The sequence below is a fragment of the Seriola aureovittata genome, chromosome 15, assembly GCF_021018895.1.
Source record: "Seriola aureovittata isolate HTS-2021-v1 ecotype China chromosome 15, ASM2101889v1, whole genome shotgun sequence".
Classification (NCBI taxonomy): Eukaryota; Metazoa; Chordata; class Actinopteri; order Carangiformes; family Carangidae; genus Seriola; species Seriola aureovittata.
The window spans coordinates 16498805-16515717 of NC_079378.1; the positions used below are offsets into that span (position 1 = coordinate 16498805).

Consider the following 16913-nt stretch of genomic DNA (forward strand, 5'->3'; position numbering starts at 1 on the left):
CCCCTAAAATAAATAAGCTTAATTGAATTTTTAGCACCAAATGTAGGTTGCATGAAGAAACAACCTGCCATTCATCACAAACTGTGTGAATATCTGAGTTTTCCCTCTTAACAGTGCTGAAAGACTGCATTTATTCAGTAGACCCCACTCTGCACTGCTGTCATAATTGTCTTCTTTACTTCATTTCTTCAGGTACTGCAGAGGTGGTAAACAATATTTTTTATTAAGAGATAGTTTAGAATGCATTTCATTGGAGGCGCTCCCAATAACAGTCAGGGGTTTTTTTTGCCAGTGAACACCCTGGTGGTGTACAGCTTACATGGAAATAGGAATAAAGGCAAAATATCACTTTTTCTAATGTTGGGCTCACTCTAGGAAAAGTCATCGAATTTCAAGTTGAAAAAAGATCATTTAGGGAGTTTTCTCTGCTGTTAAACACAGTGGTGGGTCATTTTTGACCCGAAGACAACACAAGGGTTGACTGCCTACAAATAAAATCTAATCAACAAATCGTGAGGTGAAATATTTGTCTTTTATGAAGTTTGGTATTTGCAGAGGTAATGGCTTCCTGTACATTGTCTACACATACAGGATGACTCAGCAGGGTAGAGTAGCTTTGACACAAACATCCACGGGAGTCAAAGCCCATGCAACACAGGCGCACGTTGTCAGTAACTGTCTTATTTGTTACCAGAAACCCTTTGGTTCCTGAAATAGTCTGTGGACATGGAGAATGTCCGGGAATGACCCCCCCGCCCCCCTGTCTCTCTCTCTCTCTGTGGTCTCTTCAGCTGTCAGTGTACTGGCAGGCAGGTGGGGTGTCTGGTGGGTGTGGATTGAGGATGGATAACAAGTATGCAGTCTATGATCTGGTGCGCGTATGATTAAGAAAGAGCGTTCAGTCAAGCGGTGGCAGCTTTGAAAGTAAATGCCAATCGTCCTCTCGGTAAATATAGTGTTGAGCAAGAAGCAGCCACGCCCTCCGCTCTGGACCTCAAGACTTGTGTGGAAGAATGTTCACCCCGTGTCACTCGGGCCACATGCGCTGACGACGCCAGTAATGCTCAAGAGGGATGAGATAGTGGCTGTATGCCAGGAGATTTGGACAAGATATCTGAATGCAGACATGGTGTCTGCCATACCAGCAGTCTCAGCGCCTTCTCCACTCAACTGTATTTATGCCCTATAAAACCATGGTGTTTGTATGTCTTCATCAATTTCCTGTGCAGTGTTGTGTAGTGAAACCAAAGATGTTTTTTTCAAATCATGGAAAATAAGGTTTCTGACTAACTAGTGACTTAAATTCACAGAAACACCTGCAATAATCAATATTTATTAACAAAAGAAATCTGATATCTACAGTTTCTCATTTGTCCACTTTTCTTTACGATTAAACCAACAAGATATACGTGTTAATCAGTGAGTTTTAGAGGTTCTGGTAGGTGGATTTTATTACCTTCAGACAGAGCCAGCCTAACCTTTTCCCCTGCTCTCCACCACCAAGCAGCTGATGAACATAATTCAGCAACCAGCAGGAGAAAGACAGATATTCTCAGAAATTGGCAGAACCCAAAACAGAGCTAAAACCTCTGCTGGATGTTTAATAAAACTGTTTAAAAAGATGTTTTTTGCTAACAGCTTGTATGCTTGGATACAGCTGTGGCTCTGTGCAGCTGTTGTACCTTTACGTAAGCTTGTTTTGATGTTTTTCTCTTCATTGGCTGAAGGTTTTAGGATTTAAAATATATACAAATTCCATCCATACACAGAATATAGAATAAACAACAAACCAGAGCAGCAAATATTTACTTTATGACTTCCTGAGTGAGGTTCACAGCAGCATCCACATTTGGACTGGACCTATCGTTCTGGAATTATTTTCATATCTAACTGTGAAGTCATATATAAAAGGCTGATCACTTACCAGTTTCTCCATTTCCTGCTCACGCAGCCTCTCCTCTCTCTGCCAGCGGTGGTATTCCAGCAACTCGTCCTCATTGTCACTGATCTCAGAGATGCTGTTTTTGCGTTCCCGGGTATATGGTTTCTCTCTTTTTTCTTTAAGACTCTGTTCTTTGCTGGAGGATCCTGTCACAGTCATGCAAGATGTTTTTCTTTGGCTACGAGGGCTTGCAAGAGGAGACGTACCAGACAGAGAACCCAGGCCTGACAGGATGGCACTTCCCGGGCCAGGCCTTATCTGCCTGTTTCCAGGGTCCTTCTCAAGCCCAGAGAGTGGTGATGGACTCTGGGCGTACATTGCCCTCATGGCCTCTGCTTTTGTTGTGAGTTTACGGTGGCCCTGGGGGCTCTCTGGGACAGGTTTAGCAGCGAAGCCTTGTGAAGGGAGGGAGGACGCTGAGCCCTGCGATCCTGGAGTCCCTCTGCGGGACATGTAAGGGCTGAGAGGAGGAAGTTCCCTAAGGTTGGTGGGCCCAGTTGGCTCTGGATTCCTGAGCCTTTGAGGGACATCATCATACTGACCCTGCTCTCGCATGGGGCTGGGGGATCTCTTCTGTAGGGAGGAGCCTCTCACTTGAGGGCTGGATGGAGCCGTTGGGGAAAATTTGACAGATGATGATTTCTGAGTTAGGTTACAGCTTTCTGTCTCTTGTCCTGACCCCGTGCTAGGCGGTGTGGGGCTTGACCTTATGTTCCTAAGAAGCTTTGGGCTCTCCTGGGCCCTTTGACCACCACTAGCACTGCCTGAGGCAACAGACAGGGAGGTCCGTGGATGGGGAACGGGAGTGTGGTTGGTAAGAGTGGACCGGGCAGGTATTGGAGGAGTTTTGCTGCTGTTTTCATAAATGGGGTCCTCTGTTGTGGAGTTGTTTCTTCCATTGAGCATGTTTGGAAGAGAGGGCTGAGGAAGAAGTTGTTTACCAGGTCCTAATGATGATGGTGCCCTCAGCACCAACGAGTCCTGGAGGTTCTTTGCAATGTTGTTCACTTTGGAGTTGCCGTTGCTCGAAAGAGATTGATGGTTCCCGTTAGGGGCACGATGAGAGTCTGCAGAGGGGAGACAGAAACACTTGTGCATGAGCATTCCTGTTGAATAAATAAGGAGGTCAAGCACACTTGAAGAGACAGTTGTAAAAACACACATAAACAAACACACTGTGGGAAGGATCTGTCGTTCCCCGTGTGTGTCATCTTTGTCCTTTTGACATCTACCACACCTCAGGTCAGTTGCTGTCGGACAACGAGGGTCGCCCATAAAAGGAAAAATACACACGCTTGAACATGTTGTTGCACACACACAGTGTCTCAATGGCCCACTTTGAATAGTGATAAATCTCTTGGAGCACACGCTCCCCTGTATGAACCAAACCCGGCAATCTGGATGTTGTGCTGCTCACTAGTTGTTGTAATCTCACAGGGATCTGGAGTTGCTAAATATAAAAGCTGCTGCCGTGTACCTCATTCAGAGCAGATGAAATCAGGGGCTGGTCAGGAAAGAGTGCGCCATGCACACTGGGCAGGGTGTGGTGGTTCTTACTATACTGTTCAAGCACTGACAGCCGAACCAGTAAGGTCAGAGGAGAATGGCTTCTAAATATCATCGACAGCACAAGGAAGCAGTTACCACAAATACATAACATCATACAAATGTAACTGTAAAAAGGGGGGAAAAAATTATCCAAAAATGGTGCCAAAGATTGTAACGATCCTTTGTCACAAAAGGGTCACACACTGAGCGAAAAGCACAGTTTTAAATGAACTAGATCACAATGTAGGCCACAGATAATTAGTTCTGAGCAAGCTATTTCTACATCCTGCCAAGGATAATAATAACCAGCATCAAAACTTCAAGACCAATTGGGCTGCAGATATGGAAACCACGAGCTGGCAAGATTTGAAAACCTCAAAACAAGACATTCAGGTCTGAGAACCAACTAACCAAGGATGTAAGCCTTGAGACATGCATATTTTAAACTGCCATGAAACTCTACAACCCGCAGTAGTGGGAACTAATACAGTGTTTTTATTTTTACAGTTAGGTTGAAGGAAGCCAAAGTGATTGTAACAATTTGTGTGACTATCAGCCCAAAGCATTTGCTCTCCCCAGAATAGCTGCTCAGGAAACTGTGCAACCTTCATACACACAGTTGTCAGTGACCAGCTTATTTCTGGATCACAGGAATTGTTCATTTTGGACTTAGATTTTGCTTTATCGTTTTGTATAAGTATCAGAGCAGGGTCTTTACCAGTTGGAGGAGTTTTTGTGGTGCTTAGTCCTTGGCCTCCTCCAGGCAGCATGCTCTTCATCCTCAGGGCCTCTTCTGGATGGTTGAAGCGGAAAAAGGCCGACTGACCAAAACACAGCATGCACCCTGCCAGGAGAGAAGACACCTCCATAAATGTACTACTACAAAAACTGACTGTTGAGCCAGTGTTTTCTTTCTGTACCCACTCTGTAACTTCAATCATTAAACTAATTCCAGTTAAAATTTGACTGGCTTAACAAACTCATGTCTATAATGACTGCAGTCAGCAGTTGTATTTTTTGGTGCAGTAAGAACAATAGGAGGTTTAAGTGTACAGATCAGTTCTGTGAGATTTATTTTAACATGTAACGTAATATTTCACATTTCAGCCTGATATGTGGTAAAATAAGGAGATCCATGAGTGCAGTGTATTCGTCCTCCAGAACAGCAGCCAGTGTATTGGCTGTTTAACTGACATTAATAAATTCAGTTTAACTCACGTGTGATTAACCAGTAAGTGAAATCAACTCCTTCTTCTGTCCCTGCATTTCCGGTGGTTTTCAAGAATGCCTGATATTATTTCCTGAGATACTCCACAGGGAGTTCAGTGTTTATTTCCTCCTTTCAAAATAAAGTCAACATTGTCCTTATGATATAAATGAAGCTGTTTCCTCCATTCCTGAGTTGTTCTATTCAGCATTTCATGATTGTCCTTTGAATGAAGAAATGCCTGAAGTATTCTTGTTGAGCAGCTGCTGCCTCCTCATGCACTGGCTGATCACCCAGCTTCAAATGACATTCTGGTGTAGCTGCTGGCTTGGATCCCATGTAAGGGGACTCAGGGGGGCGGGACTGTTATGCTATGCGGGTAAGTATGCATGTTACTGGAAGGACATGGGACTGTTTTGCTATTGCCACTGTCACCAAGTGCTTGCTCATGGTGGGAGTTGTTGGGTCTCTGTAAGTAAAGAGCTGCAGACCTGCTCTATATGTAAAGTGCAGATAACTTCTGTTGTGATTTGGTGCTATACAAATATTGATTATTGGTGAACGCTAGACAGTGTTTTTGTCTACTTTGTGTCAATTTAAACTCACTGCAGAACCCAGTTTATCCACTAAAAGTTTTACATTGTAATACTGCAAATACAGTGGCCAATTTAAGTAATTTGACTGTAAATCAGTGTGAGTATTTTAGACTAATGTGGACACAATATGCACTGCTGTCCCACTAAATGACTAGTGATCATCTATTTACATTTTTATGGCAAAATTATGACAAATTATTATGACATTATTGATATAAGATTCAATATATACAAGCTTTACCACTAACACTCATGTTATTGCAGTCTTTTAAGTCCGTGACTCTGCTACCTTGTGTCAGTCGATAGGGTTTGGTGATGGGACGTCCATCTACAGAGCACTGGTTTCCACATGGGTACAAGGTGATAATGCCTGCCTGGTTTTCAATATAGCAATGCTGCGCTGCAATGCCGAGGCCCTGCAGGGGGATATCTGTCCCCTCACTGCCCAGCGTGGTTCTCCCTGCAACAAGAGAATACATTTTCTCAGTATCGGTTACTGGACATCCATATGGACTTGTGAATATTTTTGTGCAGTATTCTTAGGTTGAGGTTCAAAGACAGCGATCTCAGGGGTCAAGGCACAAATGGAGTCAGATGTTAGTCTCAAGAGATGTCCTTAGCCAGGCAGGTGACAGGCTTCTTGTCAGTGGGAGTTGATATAACCACCTACTATTTACTGTGTTGTCATTTTATTATGAGCTATATTCCATCACTGCCAGGATGCAAGAGATTTAACTCAACACTATACAGTATCCTACTTATTCTTATCTAAAAGCAAAGCTGAGATACAGCTCACAGAAAACTGACAGAGAGACAGATTTTTTTCCTTGGTGCTACTGTCTGTTCTCTTTTCCTCTGTGGCGTCTCGGGCCAGTGTTAGACCATGGTGCAAGAAAATCACAGACATGGGTGCAATCACAACTGTGGTACAGACAGTATGAGTAACAACAAGATGGTGTGAAGGTAATGTGTCATCAGTTTTTGTCAATTCATCACTCATGACAAGTTGCACTGCTTACTTATTAAAGAACCACTGACTTGTTTTGTGTGTTTCTGAGAGCGTTTATACTTGCTGCTGACAATACCATAAGTACAGATCCTATTGTCAGTACAGAGATGTCTGAGTTGACACAAACTGAGTTTCCTGATCCTGCAGCATCTCTTACAGTTAGTCATCTTAAAAAAGCAACACGAGCATGTTTAACAAGCTGTTAGTGAGCTTTCAGAGGTTAGTTCAATGAGCTCATGATTATAACTAGAAAATAAGTAGCGCACAACTTTTGCATTTTAGTGAGAATTGACATGAGTTTAGATTAGAAATCTGTGATCAGCAAAATGAATATTTTCTTTTTGATGAAGCCAACACTGTTTACAGTAATATCCACACACACACACACACACACACACACACACACACACACACACACACACACACACACTCGGGTGTTCACCTTCCAGCAGTGGTAGCAGAGTGATGGCTGTGCTCAGACGTCCACTTCCCAAACTAACCAGGTGGGGGCGCTCTGCCTGGACTTTCAGGGACTTGCCTGTCTCAATCAGGTCTAAAGGAGTGCTCTGTCAAAACAAAATCAATTGAAAGACATCATTACATTACCCAGAAAATCTACACATCTTCAAAGTCAACACTCATATTGATGAGGTTTCCCACATCAGTTTTGTAAGGAATCCTCACAGTGAAAATTAGATGTGTGAACAACTAAAAATAAGTATTAATCTGTTCAAATAAGACGTCCAGCATATGTACTTAAATTGAATTGTACTCATCCTGAAATGCGTCTCTTTTTCTTTTACAAGTGAAGACAAGACACATGATAATAAATATGAAGATACAAAATATGAATCTGATGATGCAACACTATGACGGAGACACTGGATCAGAAAATATCAAGACCAGAATTTTTTACCACTGGAGTATGAATACACTGGCTGTCACATGGTTATTTGTGATCCTGGAAACAGCCTCATGTACAACCAACACAGCTGACTGAAGCTGTAAGATTGAACATGGTAGGATTTTCATGAGCAATTGTTTCATACTAAGTGAGAAACTCTTGTTAAAAATAATAGTAGCGTTACTTCCATACGTTAGAGTCCAAAGAGACAGTCAGTAGAAATAACTGGAGATTATTGTGCAACACTGACTGCCAGATTCATTTGATTAATATGGAAGCTGGTTCTTAAAATGATCTTACATTCTCACAGAAAATCATTCAGATCTCAGTGATGTTGAATAACAGGCTGACCCACCACAGATGGCAATAGAAATAAAGTCAGTTACACTTTATTTAACATCCAACTTGTATCAGATTTAAAGGGTCAATGGTCCTGAAGTAAGAACTGACTCACCTGTAAGACCTGGTGAGTCTGTCGCCCATGTTCCACTCTATTCCTGCTCATGCGGTCCATGTCGGCTGGACTGTCAGAATTATCTGACACGTGAAGATCCTGAAGCAAACACACACATACAGAGAGAGAGAGAGAGAGAGAGAGAGAGAGAGAAAGAGAGAGAGGAGTGCAGGGGATGAATGGGAGCGCTGGGAATACTGCTACTACAGTTGTACTACAATGGGAACAGTGCTTTCCTTAGAAACCTTTCTGCCCCAGTTATAAGCCCATGTGACCAAACCATTCTACTGGGTAATTGTTTCTCCAGAACTAGCCGGACAAAACGATCCACCAAGGAAGATGGCATTCATTTATGCCTCAATCTAAGAGAGATTATTGACTTTAAATGTTAGAGATTAAGCACACACAGGTATTTGACAAAAAGTGCAGCAATAACACCCTGATCTTATGTGAATATCATGACAATTGTAGTTTGGAGATGCAACAGAAGGTGTGCCTGAGCTCTGCAGGTGCCTTACACATGAGGGGTCAGATCACTGCTTCCTCTGACCACGATGAGTCACTGTGACTCACTCACACAGACCTTGCAAACACAAACACACACACACACACACACAAACACACAGTCCGTGTTTGCATACAGATGCTGAAGATTAGATCCAGCTGTCTGCTCATCGCGCTCACATCAAACGAGAGGGGAAACAACAACCCGCGAGGACCAGACATGTCTCAAACAATCACACACAGACACATAAGACGTCCAGATGACTCACCATATTTTTCTGCTAAAAGCTGGTATTCACATCTTTCACTATATCACCCACATGGATTTGCTTGTCCTGGCAACAATTTAGTAGAGCTCTGCGTTCCTAGGAAAACTGAAACAGACAGTCACCTACTATCTGGTGTCTGTTTTGTCTGCCATGAATCAATGGGGAATTTAACTTGTGTCATGTTCTGACAAGTATATCCCAGAGGGGATTTCTTAACTTGGATCGTGTGACAATTTTCTGAAGGATAAGGGAATAACCAAAAAACAAAATCTCAGTTAGGTGTTGGGCCACCTTTAGCCCACAGTTTCAGTGAATCTCTGAGGCGCTATGGACACCATTCTTCTAAAAGATATGAGGGTGGTGAAGAGTCTCTGTCTCTCTGTCCAAAGTCACCCATAGCTGTTTAACAGAGCTGAGATCTGGTGACTTTGAAGGCAATAGCACGTGATTCACATCATTTTCATACTCATCATCAACCATGAGTGTCACCTCTTCTCCTGCATTTCTCAATTTTTCTATTCTTTCCCTTAATTTCTCACCAGCCTGTATGTCAGGAAATGACCACATCAACCCATTCAGACACCAGCACATGACTGTTACATCGAAAAAGAAATGCTTGAGCTCTTTGTCGCTCCATGCTGACATCACTGATCAGTTAGAATTTTTTTTTAAAAACAGCCAAAAACGATCCACAGCTGTCATGTTCCAAGTTTAGCCCAGGTTTTTTTCAGACAACGGGGCGTTCAATCTGCGTCTGATGTCACTCCAGACGAGGCTGCTGGGTGAAACCACACATATCTCACAATCACGTCCAGTGTGTGAGTCTCTGTGTGAGGACCCAGTGACACGGAGAACAGACCGTCCCCTCTGTTCAGCGCTGACACTGGACCCCTCACGCCTCTGCTGTCAGCCCACTGGCTGTCAACACTGGCCCTCTTTCAGCCACGCACTCAAGACACAGGACAGGAGAGTGGGCAGGGTAATGTGTCTCTGTCTGTCTGACTCACAAACACACACACACACACACGCACGTATACACACATATGCTCCTGCTTCCACAAGCCTCAGTGATTTAACGTACACACCCAGGCTGAAGAATAGTTTTAATGCTTGCAAATGCAGGGCCTTCCACTGTAACCTGTCATTATGGGGGCAGTTATGCCCTTCAGAGTTGCCATGAGCTTCTGAAAATAGACACCGCCAGCCACACAGTCTGGGCTGCTACTTTTAAAGAGAAATGACTTTTGCTTAGAACACTGACAAAACAGAGGAAGATACTGGAAAATGTACCTTTAAAATGGTTGATGAAAAAAAAGATGGTATTATTTTTTATAAAGGACAGCATAAAATTATGGGAGAACAACAGAACAACAGTGCTGCCAAACACAGTCAACAGTTTTCTTACTTATACAGACATGCAGCTCTTACCATTTCTCTACTCTCACAGAGTCCAGACAACGGCTAAATCCACATCCATGACTTTGTCTGAAGATTATTAATCCGCAGAGCAGTGTCCACATTATTGTTTATGTCTTGCTCCTAGATTTTTTCATTCACCCACTGAGTTCCTCTGCTATTTCCCTCCTCCCAACCCCTTCTCCTCCCCATCCCGGTGCAGAGTTACATCCCCAACACGCAGCAGAGGGAGACAGGGCAAGCAGCACTGCCCTCTAAAATGTGGTCTTACTTCTGACTTTATGTCCTACTTTTTCATTAACTTCCTTTTCTCTTTTTGGCAAATAAAACCATGATTATAGCTTACTCTTCACTCTGACACTGGACTCCAGTTATAAAAAGTTAAAAAAAAAGCGTTGGGTCAAAGTTCAGATCCTCCTGAGATGTATTCACTCCTACAGGATTTCCATTGATTGAAAGCTCAGATGGACCACACCAGAGTATCAGAGGAAGCTGGAAACCAAACCCTGCAATACTGTGACTCTCCTCAGCATTGTCTATTGGTAAAGCAGGTGTTAACAGTCTGATCCAGGGAGGAAATAACACGTGGTGTAGGAGTAGGAGATGGAAAAGACCTCATGTCCTCTGACTTCCTGCTCCAAGCTCTGTACCACTGATGCAACCAGACTGGAAAGAGGGTATTTCCACTCTGGAAAACTGTTGAATAACAATTTATGATAATATGACTAAGCACAGTGGATTATAATGTGTCCACTGTGCTTGATACATCAATGATAATGGGATAGAGAAATACTATGTTCCAGAGGAAGTGAGCAATCATGTTAGCCATCTTTACAGACGTCCCACAGGAACGATTTGGCTCGGAGACACAGAGAGAGAGAGTGAAGGAGAGTGGGAGAAAGACTCCACTATTGATCTCTCAAGGCTTTTCCCATGGTCTGGGGCCAGAGAGGAGAGATGGAGGAAATGAAGTAGATGATGAGTCACAAAGGAACATAAAAACAAACAAACAGAGGCAGCTAAGTAACCAGATGGACTCGAAGCAAAGTCTGCAGAGAGGTTAATGCTCTGAGTCAGCTGCTCTCAGCGATGATGTGGAGGGTCCAGCTGAGGGGAAGCCCTTTAAACAGTGATTCTGAATGTAGATTACTCACTAACTGTCTATCTAGCAAATGATTCACTGTAGCAGATGCAAGGGATTATTAAAAGCAAAGTCCTTATTTATTAATATTTACTAATATTATGTAATTTGTGAAATATTTGGTAAATGGTATGAGGTTATTAACTTTTCATCAAATAATTAAAAAAAATGAACTTTGTTGTTATTGTGCCACATGTATCTTATTTTTATCAATTGGAGCACGTGAATTAGCATCAGACTTTAAAAGGAGGTTGCTTTTTTACCAGTCAAGCATCATTATCATAAAGACTTTTATTTTGATTATTGACACAGAGATTTGAAAAGATGCTGTCTAAACAATTTTTACACCAAAATTATATGGAGCCTCAAAACTGACAAAATATAGTAAAACATTATCAGAAAGGAGAAAAAATATAGCTGAAAACATGGATCAGCTTTATATCACTGTATTATAATTATTTAACAAACAGCTGGGTCATATATTTTTGTTGTTTGATGGTTTAGATTTGTCGGTTTTGGGGGCTCCGTACAAAACAATTTGCGACTGATGTTACAAAAAACATCTTTGTGTTAATCTCTAATAAGATATCATGTGACATTTCACTTAAGTATTACTTATTCATGTATTCTGTTACACCTTTGACTAGTCTGACAGTCAACAGACAGTATCGCAGTTTGAAAGAGTTAATTTGTTCTTGGTGTGAAATTTCCTTGTTGTTTAAATGAATGGGTCAAAAGTTCCAAAACAACACAAATGCTTCACCTTAATAACATCAAGCTTTAATATATAGGTAATGTAATGTTTCAATAAGCTAAAATCATCCAGCCTATGAAAAGGTTCTCATTTTGCTTTTTTGCTGTTACAAATATAAAACATATTGGTCCAAATAGTTTTACTGATAACTTCATTGTGCAAGATAATCCAGTTGGATAACTGTTCAAAGGTAATGTCTGTTTGTTATTTGATCTTGATCGCTAGCCAATACTATGACTTAATGCAACTTTATTTTCTCTGTGTCTGCTCTTGGTTGTAAGTGATGCCTCAGCATTTAACAGGTTACGAGGTCTGTGGGAGGATGTTAACCACTACTGGAGGCTTTGCCAGCTGCAGCCTCAGTGTGTGTTTGTTTACTGATCACACGGAGGTGAGGTTTTCTGACAGGTCTTGAAATATGTGTCTGGTGGGAGGTTCGGCTCGGTCAGTTTGTGTGCCCTGCAGTCACACACTGCTATACACCGTCTCAACCAACTACAGTAGATGTGTGCAAGTTCCTGGAGAATGTCTGCGCATGAATTGAGAGTAAACCGATGAAGAATAGTAACAACTGTGGAAGTGGTGTCTCAGTTAGAAACTAAAAAAACTGCTTCAATTTATGCACCAGAAGAACATGTGGGAGAAACAGACAACTGTCGTCTTATACAGCAACAAATTAACAACGTGTGCACATGAATACCATTTGTATCCTCTGATTTTGATGCTTGATATAACACCCACATTCTCGTATGTTGCAATGATCACCGCACGGTATAGAAAGCAATGTGAAGCCAAATGCTACTCCGATAAGGCATGACCCCAGACGAGGCAGAATTAATAAGAAAAAACAACGGCAAGCTGCTGATAGTCCCAAAACCTTTCCTTTGAGTCTCCCACCAAACAGATGTGCCATTTCCTTTGTAACATCTGTCCACAGGCAAACAAATCACAATCATGAAGTAGGTTATATTTTAGCTGTTTTCCCCTTTCACACAGAAATGCATCATACTGGAGGGTTTTTAGCATTTTAAAGTAAAGAAAAACTCACCAAGGCACATGTGCACCTCACACTCCTGTCGGGGGAAATACTTCATCAGCATGTAATTCCACCAAAGTACATTACTAGACGCATGAGCCCCGAAGGCAGCCTGATCTCACACACACATATAAAAGTCTCCATTCACAGAGCCGGCTGGGTTTGACCCCTAATCTCTCTCTCTCTCTCTCTCTCTCTCTCTCTCTCTCTCTCTCTCTCCCTCTCTCTCTCTCTCTCCCTCTCTCTCTCTCCCTCTCTCTCTCTGAAACCAGATGACTTCCACCTGCTCCCAGTGCTCTGTAATATTTAAGTTATTAGTGGGTGTGTTCAAAGACAAAGATAAATGATTAAAGCAATGATATTGAAAGTATATAAAACCCTCTAACACATAGTGCATAGTGAGTGAGAAATAACTGGGACATACTGGGCTGACAACCAACAACAACCAAACTGCCACAATAGCCCCATTATCTCCATCTCTCGCTCCCTGCAACACACACACACACACACACACACACACACACACAACAAGCAAGCAAATATTTTTGTTTCTCATTACCCGAGCTGGCGAGGAACATCTCCTTGTCTGTCAGTCCAAAGATTAAAAACACCAGAGATGAGACATCTTTCCAGCTCTTTGTGAGAAAGGTCTCTCAGTTCTCTCCTTGAGGGTGGAAATGTGCTGTCAGTTCTTCACTGATGCCGAGTTACACAGAAAGTGGAATATCCAGTGCATCTACATACATCTTTCTGCCAGGTCCACCCCTCTTTCCGGCCCTCTTTCTCCCACCACTTATCATTCCCTTTTCTCTTTCATTTGAATCTGCCCACTCCGTATTCCTGCATTGTTCTGTGATACTTACTGACAAAACATGGAAAAAGTGTGAGTGGGATGAGATCACTTCAAACTCATTAAAGATTAACGAGGGACAGCCAACTTTTTTTGGCAGCTTTTTTTTTTTAAGTGACTTTACATTTGTGCTTCCTACATAAAATGAAGCTATGCTGTTTAACCATACAAAAGGCTGAATATCTCTCTGTTTGCTTTGCTTTGTCACAAACAGCTGAGAGCGGGGACAGTGGTAAATTTAGAGCCTTTGAGAGGGTGCCAATCAGGAAATTATAGTTATCACAGCCAATGAACACTCAAGTTTTTCCTCTCAGGCTGGAATTTTTAGCCTGGCTGTTGGTGCGGGACACGTTGTCAGGGACCGAGTAATTGGTTCAGCCTGTCCTGGGTTCAGCTCAAACTCAGTGCGTCATGCTGCTTTTGCCACTAATAAAACAGTCAAAGCAGACAGAAATATCTGCATGCTCTCCTCCTGTGGAAAGGTTATGGGCGACTTTACCAGCACATGTCAGAGATGTAATGAGAAAACAAGTAACCAGCACCACAGTTGACATGAAGAAAATACATCTTGTATAGATCCCAATCATAGAGTTATCAAGTATGACAGCTGATGAGTCTTCAAGATAGCTTTTTAAATATTTTACTGTTTAACATTATGTTACTGTTGTTACATAAATGTTTAATTTATAATATTTATAATAATCATTTTTTAAGCTGGAAACCTTTGCTTCAATCTCTTCTTGAGACTATGGTGAGGGTGCATGAGTTGAACATCTGTTGGAGCAATAACTGTCTTGAGTTGTTATTAAATGGAAACATACACAGGCATAAACACATATCACACATCCCAGATTTTCGAAGATGAAACAGCTGACACCTGGTGGCAGAGTCAGTGAGGTACACTCCCACTGTCACAGTTACCAAGAATACTCTCACAAGATTTTATTTCTGATAGTGTTGTTTCTGTTACATGCTATGGTTGTGATATAAAACAAACTATATTTTGAATAAGATCTTTTGCAGAAACAATGGATTCTTACAATGAGGGTTGGATCTAACTGAAACCACCTCAGTATTGCCATTGCATTGCCTTTTCCCAGCATGCTGTATCAGTTATATTTGCAACTCTTGGGCTTGTTGGGAGTCCAATCGCAGAACTGTGTAGCTGTCTGGCAAGGTGTCAGAAGTCATGACTTTCTTTTATGCAATCTAGTGTGCATTTCTGACATGTGGCTTGTATGGTGGTTTTATTTTGGAGAGCTGAGGCTCTTGGGGTTATCCTGATCCTTGTATAATTTCACCACACTCCTTTGAGACTGGATAAAACACTTTAACCTAAACCGCGCAGCACAAATGGTAATATGGTATTCTCACTATACTACCAGAAATAACTCATGATGTACTAGAATTATGCTGCTATAGGCTGATGGCCTTCGAGTCATGTCACAGAACGGGTTCTCCTTGAATAAATGATTTACTGCCTAAATTCTAGCATATATCCTATACATTTGGATGATACAATTTGTAACTTAAGGGAGTTATAAGTTATGTTCCTTCACAATGATATGCCTGTTGCACTTATATGTGTGCATTTGATCAGATGTCACTGTGCTCATTTTGGTAAACTGGCTGCACTTGTTTGTTCCTTTCACATGTAACAGGGGAACACCTGGAGCCTCAAGCAGAAAGAACCGTTAGCTTGTTTATGCAGGCTTTAACCACAGAGATGCACAAATTTAGGGCACTTTTACCTAAAAGGCAACCGTTTTAACAAATAAACCCCTAGAGAGAAACGAATAACTCCAGCTCTAGGATTATATGTAAATACACTCAGTTTTCAGTGTCTCAGGTCATATACCTAAAATTAACAGCCCTGCAATACATCCTGACAAACAGTTATGTTTCAGTCTTTGAAGGTTGTGGTGGAGAGGCATTGATTCAACATAATGGTCATGTTGGAAGCTGTAGGTTGTGGTGCTTCTAATCTGTTCATTGGTGTAACCGCCCCAAAAATGACAGATTCATCATCAACAAAAACTGAACATGACCATTTTAAGAGGTAAAAGGTGTGGGTTTAGACAGAATTACTTTTAGCCATCTGCACCTAAACTGGGAATTGGGTCTGAGTAAGGATTACAGGTAAGTGAGGAGACTCAATTATTACCATGCTTTCAGCTTAGCAGAAATAGCACTTGTGTTTAAATGCCCTGTACTGTAGGTGTTGTTCACATCATCTCTGATTAAGATTGAGGGATTTACACCCAGCTTGCACAAAAGTGCACAGTCATGCTAGAAAGAACCACAATGACAGCAATCTGCAGGTTCTGTTGCAGGATCTGGCCTACGAACCAGACGTGCACGTTAATAACTGGAGGCCATGATCTTTCCGTTCATGTAATGACCTGCTGAATGAGAAGTTTTAGTGTGTAACGTTACTGACCAGCTAAGTTGTTAAGGTACGAACCTAAAACTCGCATTTTAAAAATCAGGGACTTGTGGCCTAACGAGGCCAGTCAGCTAAATACAAACTCACCGGCTAGTGACTAAACTTCATTCACGAGATTAGCATATAGCTTCACCAAACAGCACAGCGAACTGTAACGACCACTTTTACAAAACAAGCGTTTATTAAATAAAAAAAAATCATGCGAAATGTGCAACAAGACAGCGATTAACAGGATATGTTGCTCTTTCAATGATGAGTGGGTGGCCCTTAAAAGGGCCTTTGGGATAAAAGTTATTAGCCACCAAGCTAATACTCTTGAGACTGAGAGGAGGCCTTCTTTCCCGCCTTGCCGGAGCTCGGTGCAGACTGGCCGGTCTTCTTGGGCAGCAGGACGGCCTGGATGTTGGGCAGGACGCCGCCCTGGGCGATGGTGACACCGCCGAGCAGTTTGTTCAACTCCTCGTCGTTACGGACAGCCAGCTGAAGGTGACGAGGGATGATACGGGTCTTCTTGTTGTCCCTGGCGGCGTTACCGGCCAACTCCAGGATCTCAGCGGTGAGGTACTCCAGCACAGCGGCTAGGTACACGGGTGCCCCGGCGCCCACTCTCTCGGCATAGTTACCCTTACGGAGGAGACGGTGAACACGGCCGACGGGGAACTGCAGACCGGCGCGGGAGCTACGGGTCTTGGCCTTGGCGCGGGCCTTCGCTCCGGTTTTTCCTCTTCCAGACATCGTTGGTTGTTGAATTGCTTTTTCAAAACAGAATCTTGCAATGGCAGGTCCGCAGCCACACAACCAGGATATAAACCCCACGTTTTGTCCCGCCCTAAGACG

The 16913-nt window shown here is 42.4% G+C and overlaps 2 protein-coding genes across 13 annotated transcripts in view; both read right to left on the minus strand.

Annotated features, from left to right (window-relative positions):
* phldb1a (pleckstrin homology-like domain, family B, member 1a) overlaps window positions 1–13494 on the minus strand; it is a 30422-nt gene extending 16928 nt beyond the window's left edge. For 9 of the 12 annotated variants that reach the window (XM_056397237.1, XM_056397235.1, XM_056397231.1 and 6 more), the window contains exons 1-6: window positions 9862–10020; window positions 7661–7759; window positions 6745–6868; window positions 5583–5753; window positions 4209–4334; window positions 1925–3009 (exon numbers count right to left, since the gene is read on the minus strand). In XM_056397237.1, the coding sequence (XP_056253212.1) occupies window positions 1925–3009; window positions 4209–4334; window positions 5583–5753; window positions 6745–6868; window positions 7661–7759; window positions 9862–9864 (1608 nt within the window). In that variant the 5' untranslated portion in view covers window positions 9865–10020. Of the gene's footprint in view, window positions 1–1924; window positions 3010–4208; window positions 4335–4708; window positions 4967–5582; window positions 5754–6744; window positions 6869–7660; window positions 7760–9861; window positions 10021–12792; window positions 12940–13339 lie in introns of those variants that run through there. The other 3 variants (XM_056397233.1, XM_056397232.1, XM_056397239.1) reach the window with 3 other exon arrangements.
* A 2739-nt stretch (window positions 13495–16233) lies between these two features.
* Window positions 16234–16893, minus strand: LOC130182363 (histone H2AX). The gene has a single exon (XM_056397243.1). It carries the CDS (start codon window positions 16809–16811, stop codon window positions 16383–16385), a length of 429 nt encoding a protein of 142 aa, XP_056253218.1. The 5' UTR covers window positions 16812–16893; the 3' UTR covers window positions 16234–16382.
* Window positions 16894–16913: the final 20 nt, after the last annotated feature.

What these genes read in the sequence shown, in the direction of transcription:
- LOC130182363 (XM_056397243.1), bottom strand. Translation starts at nt 16,811, where the DNA reads ATGTCTGGAAGAGGAAAAACCGGAGCGAAGGCCCGCGCCAAGGCCAAG.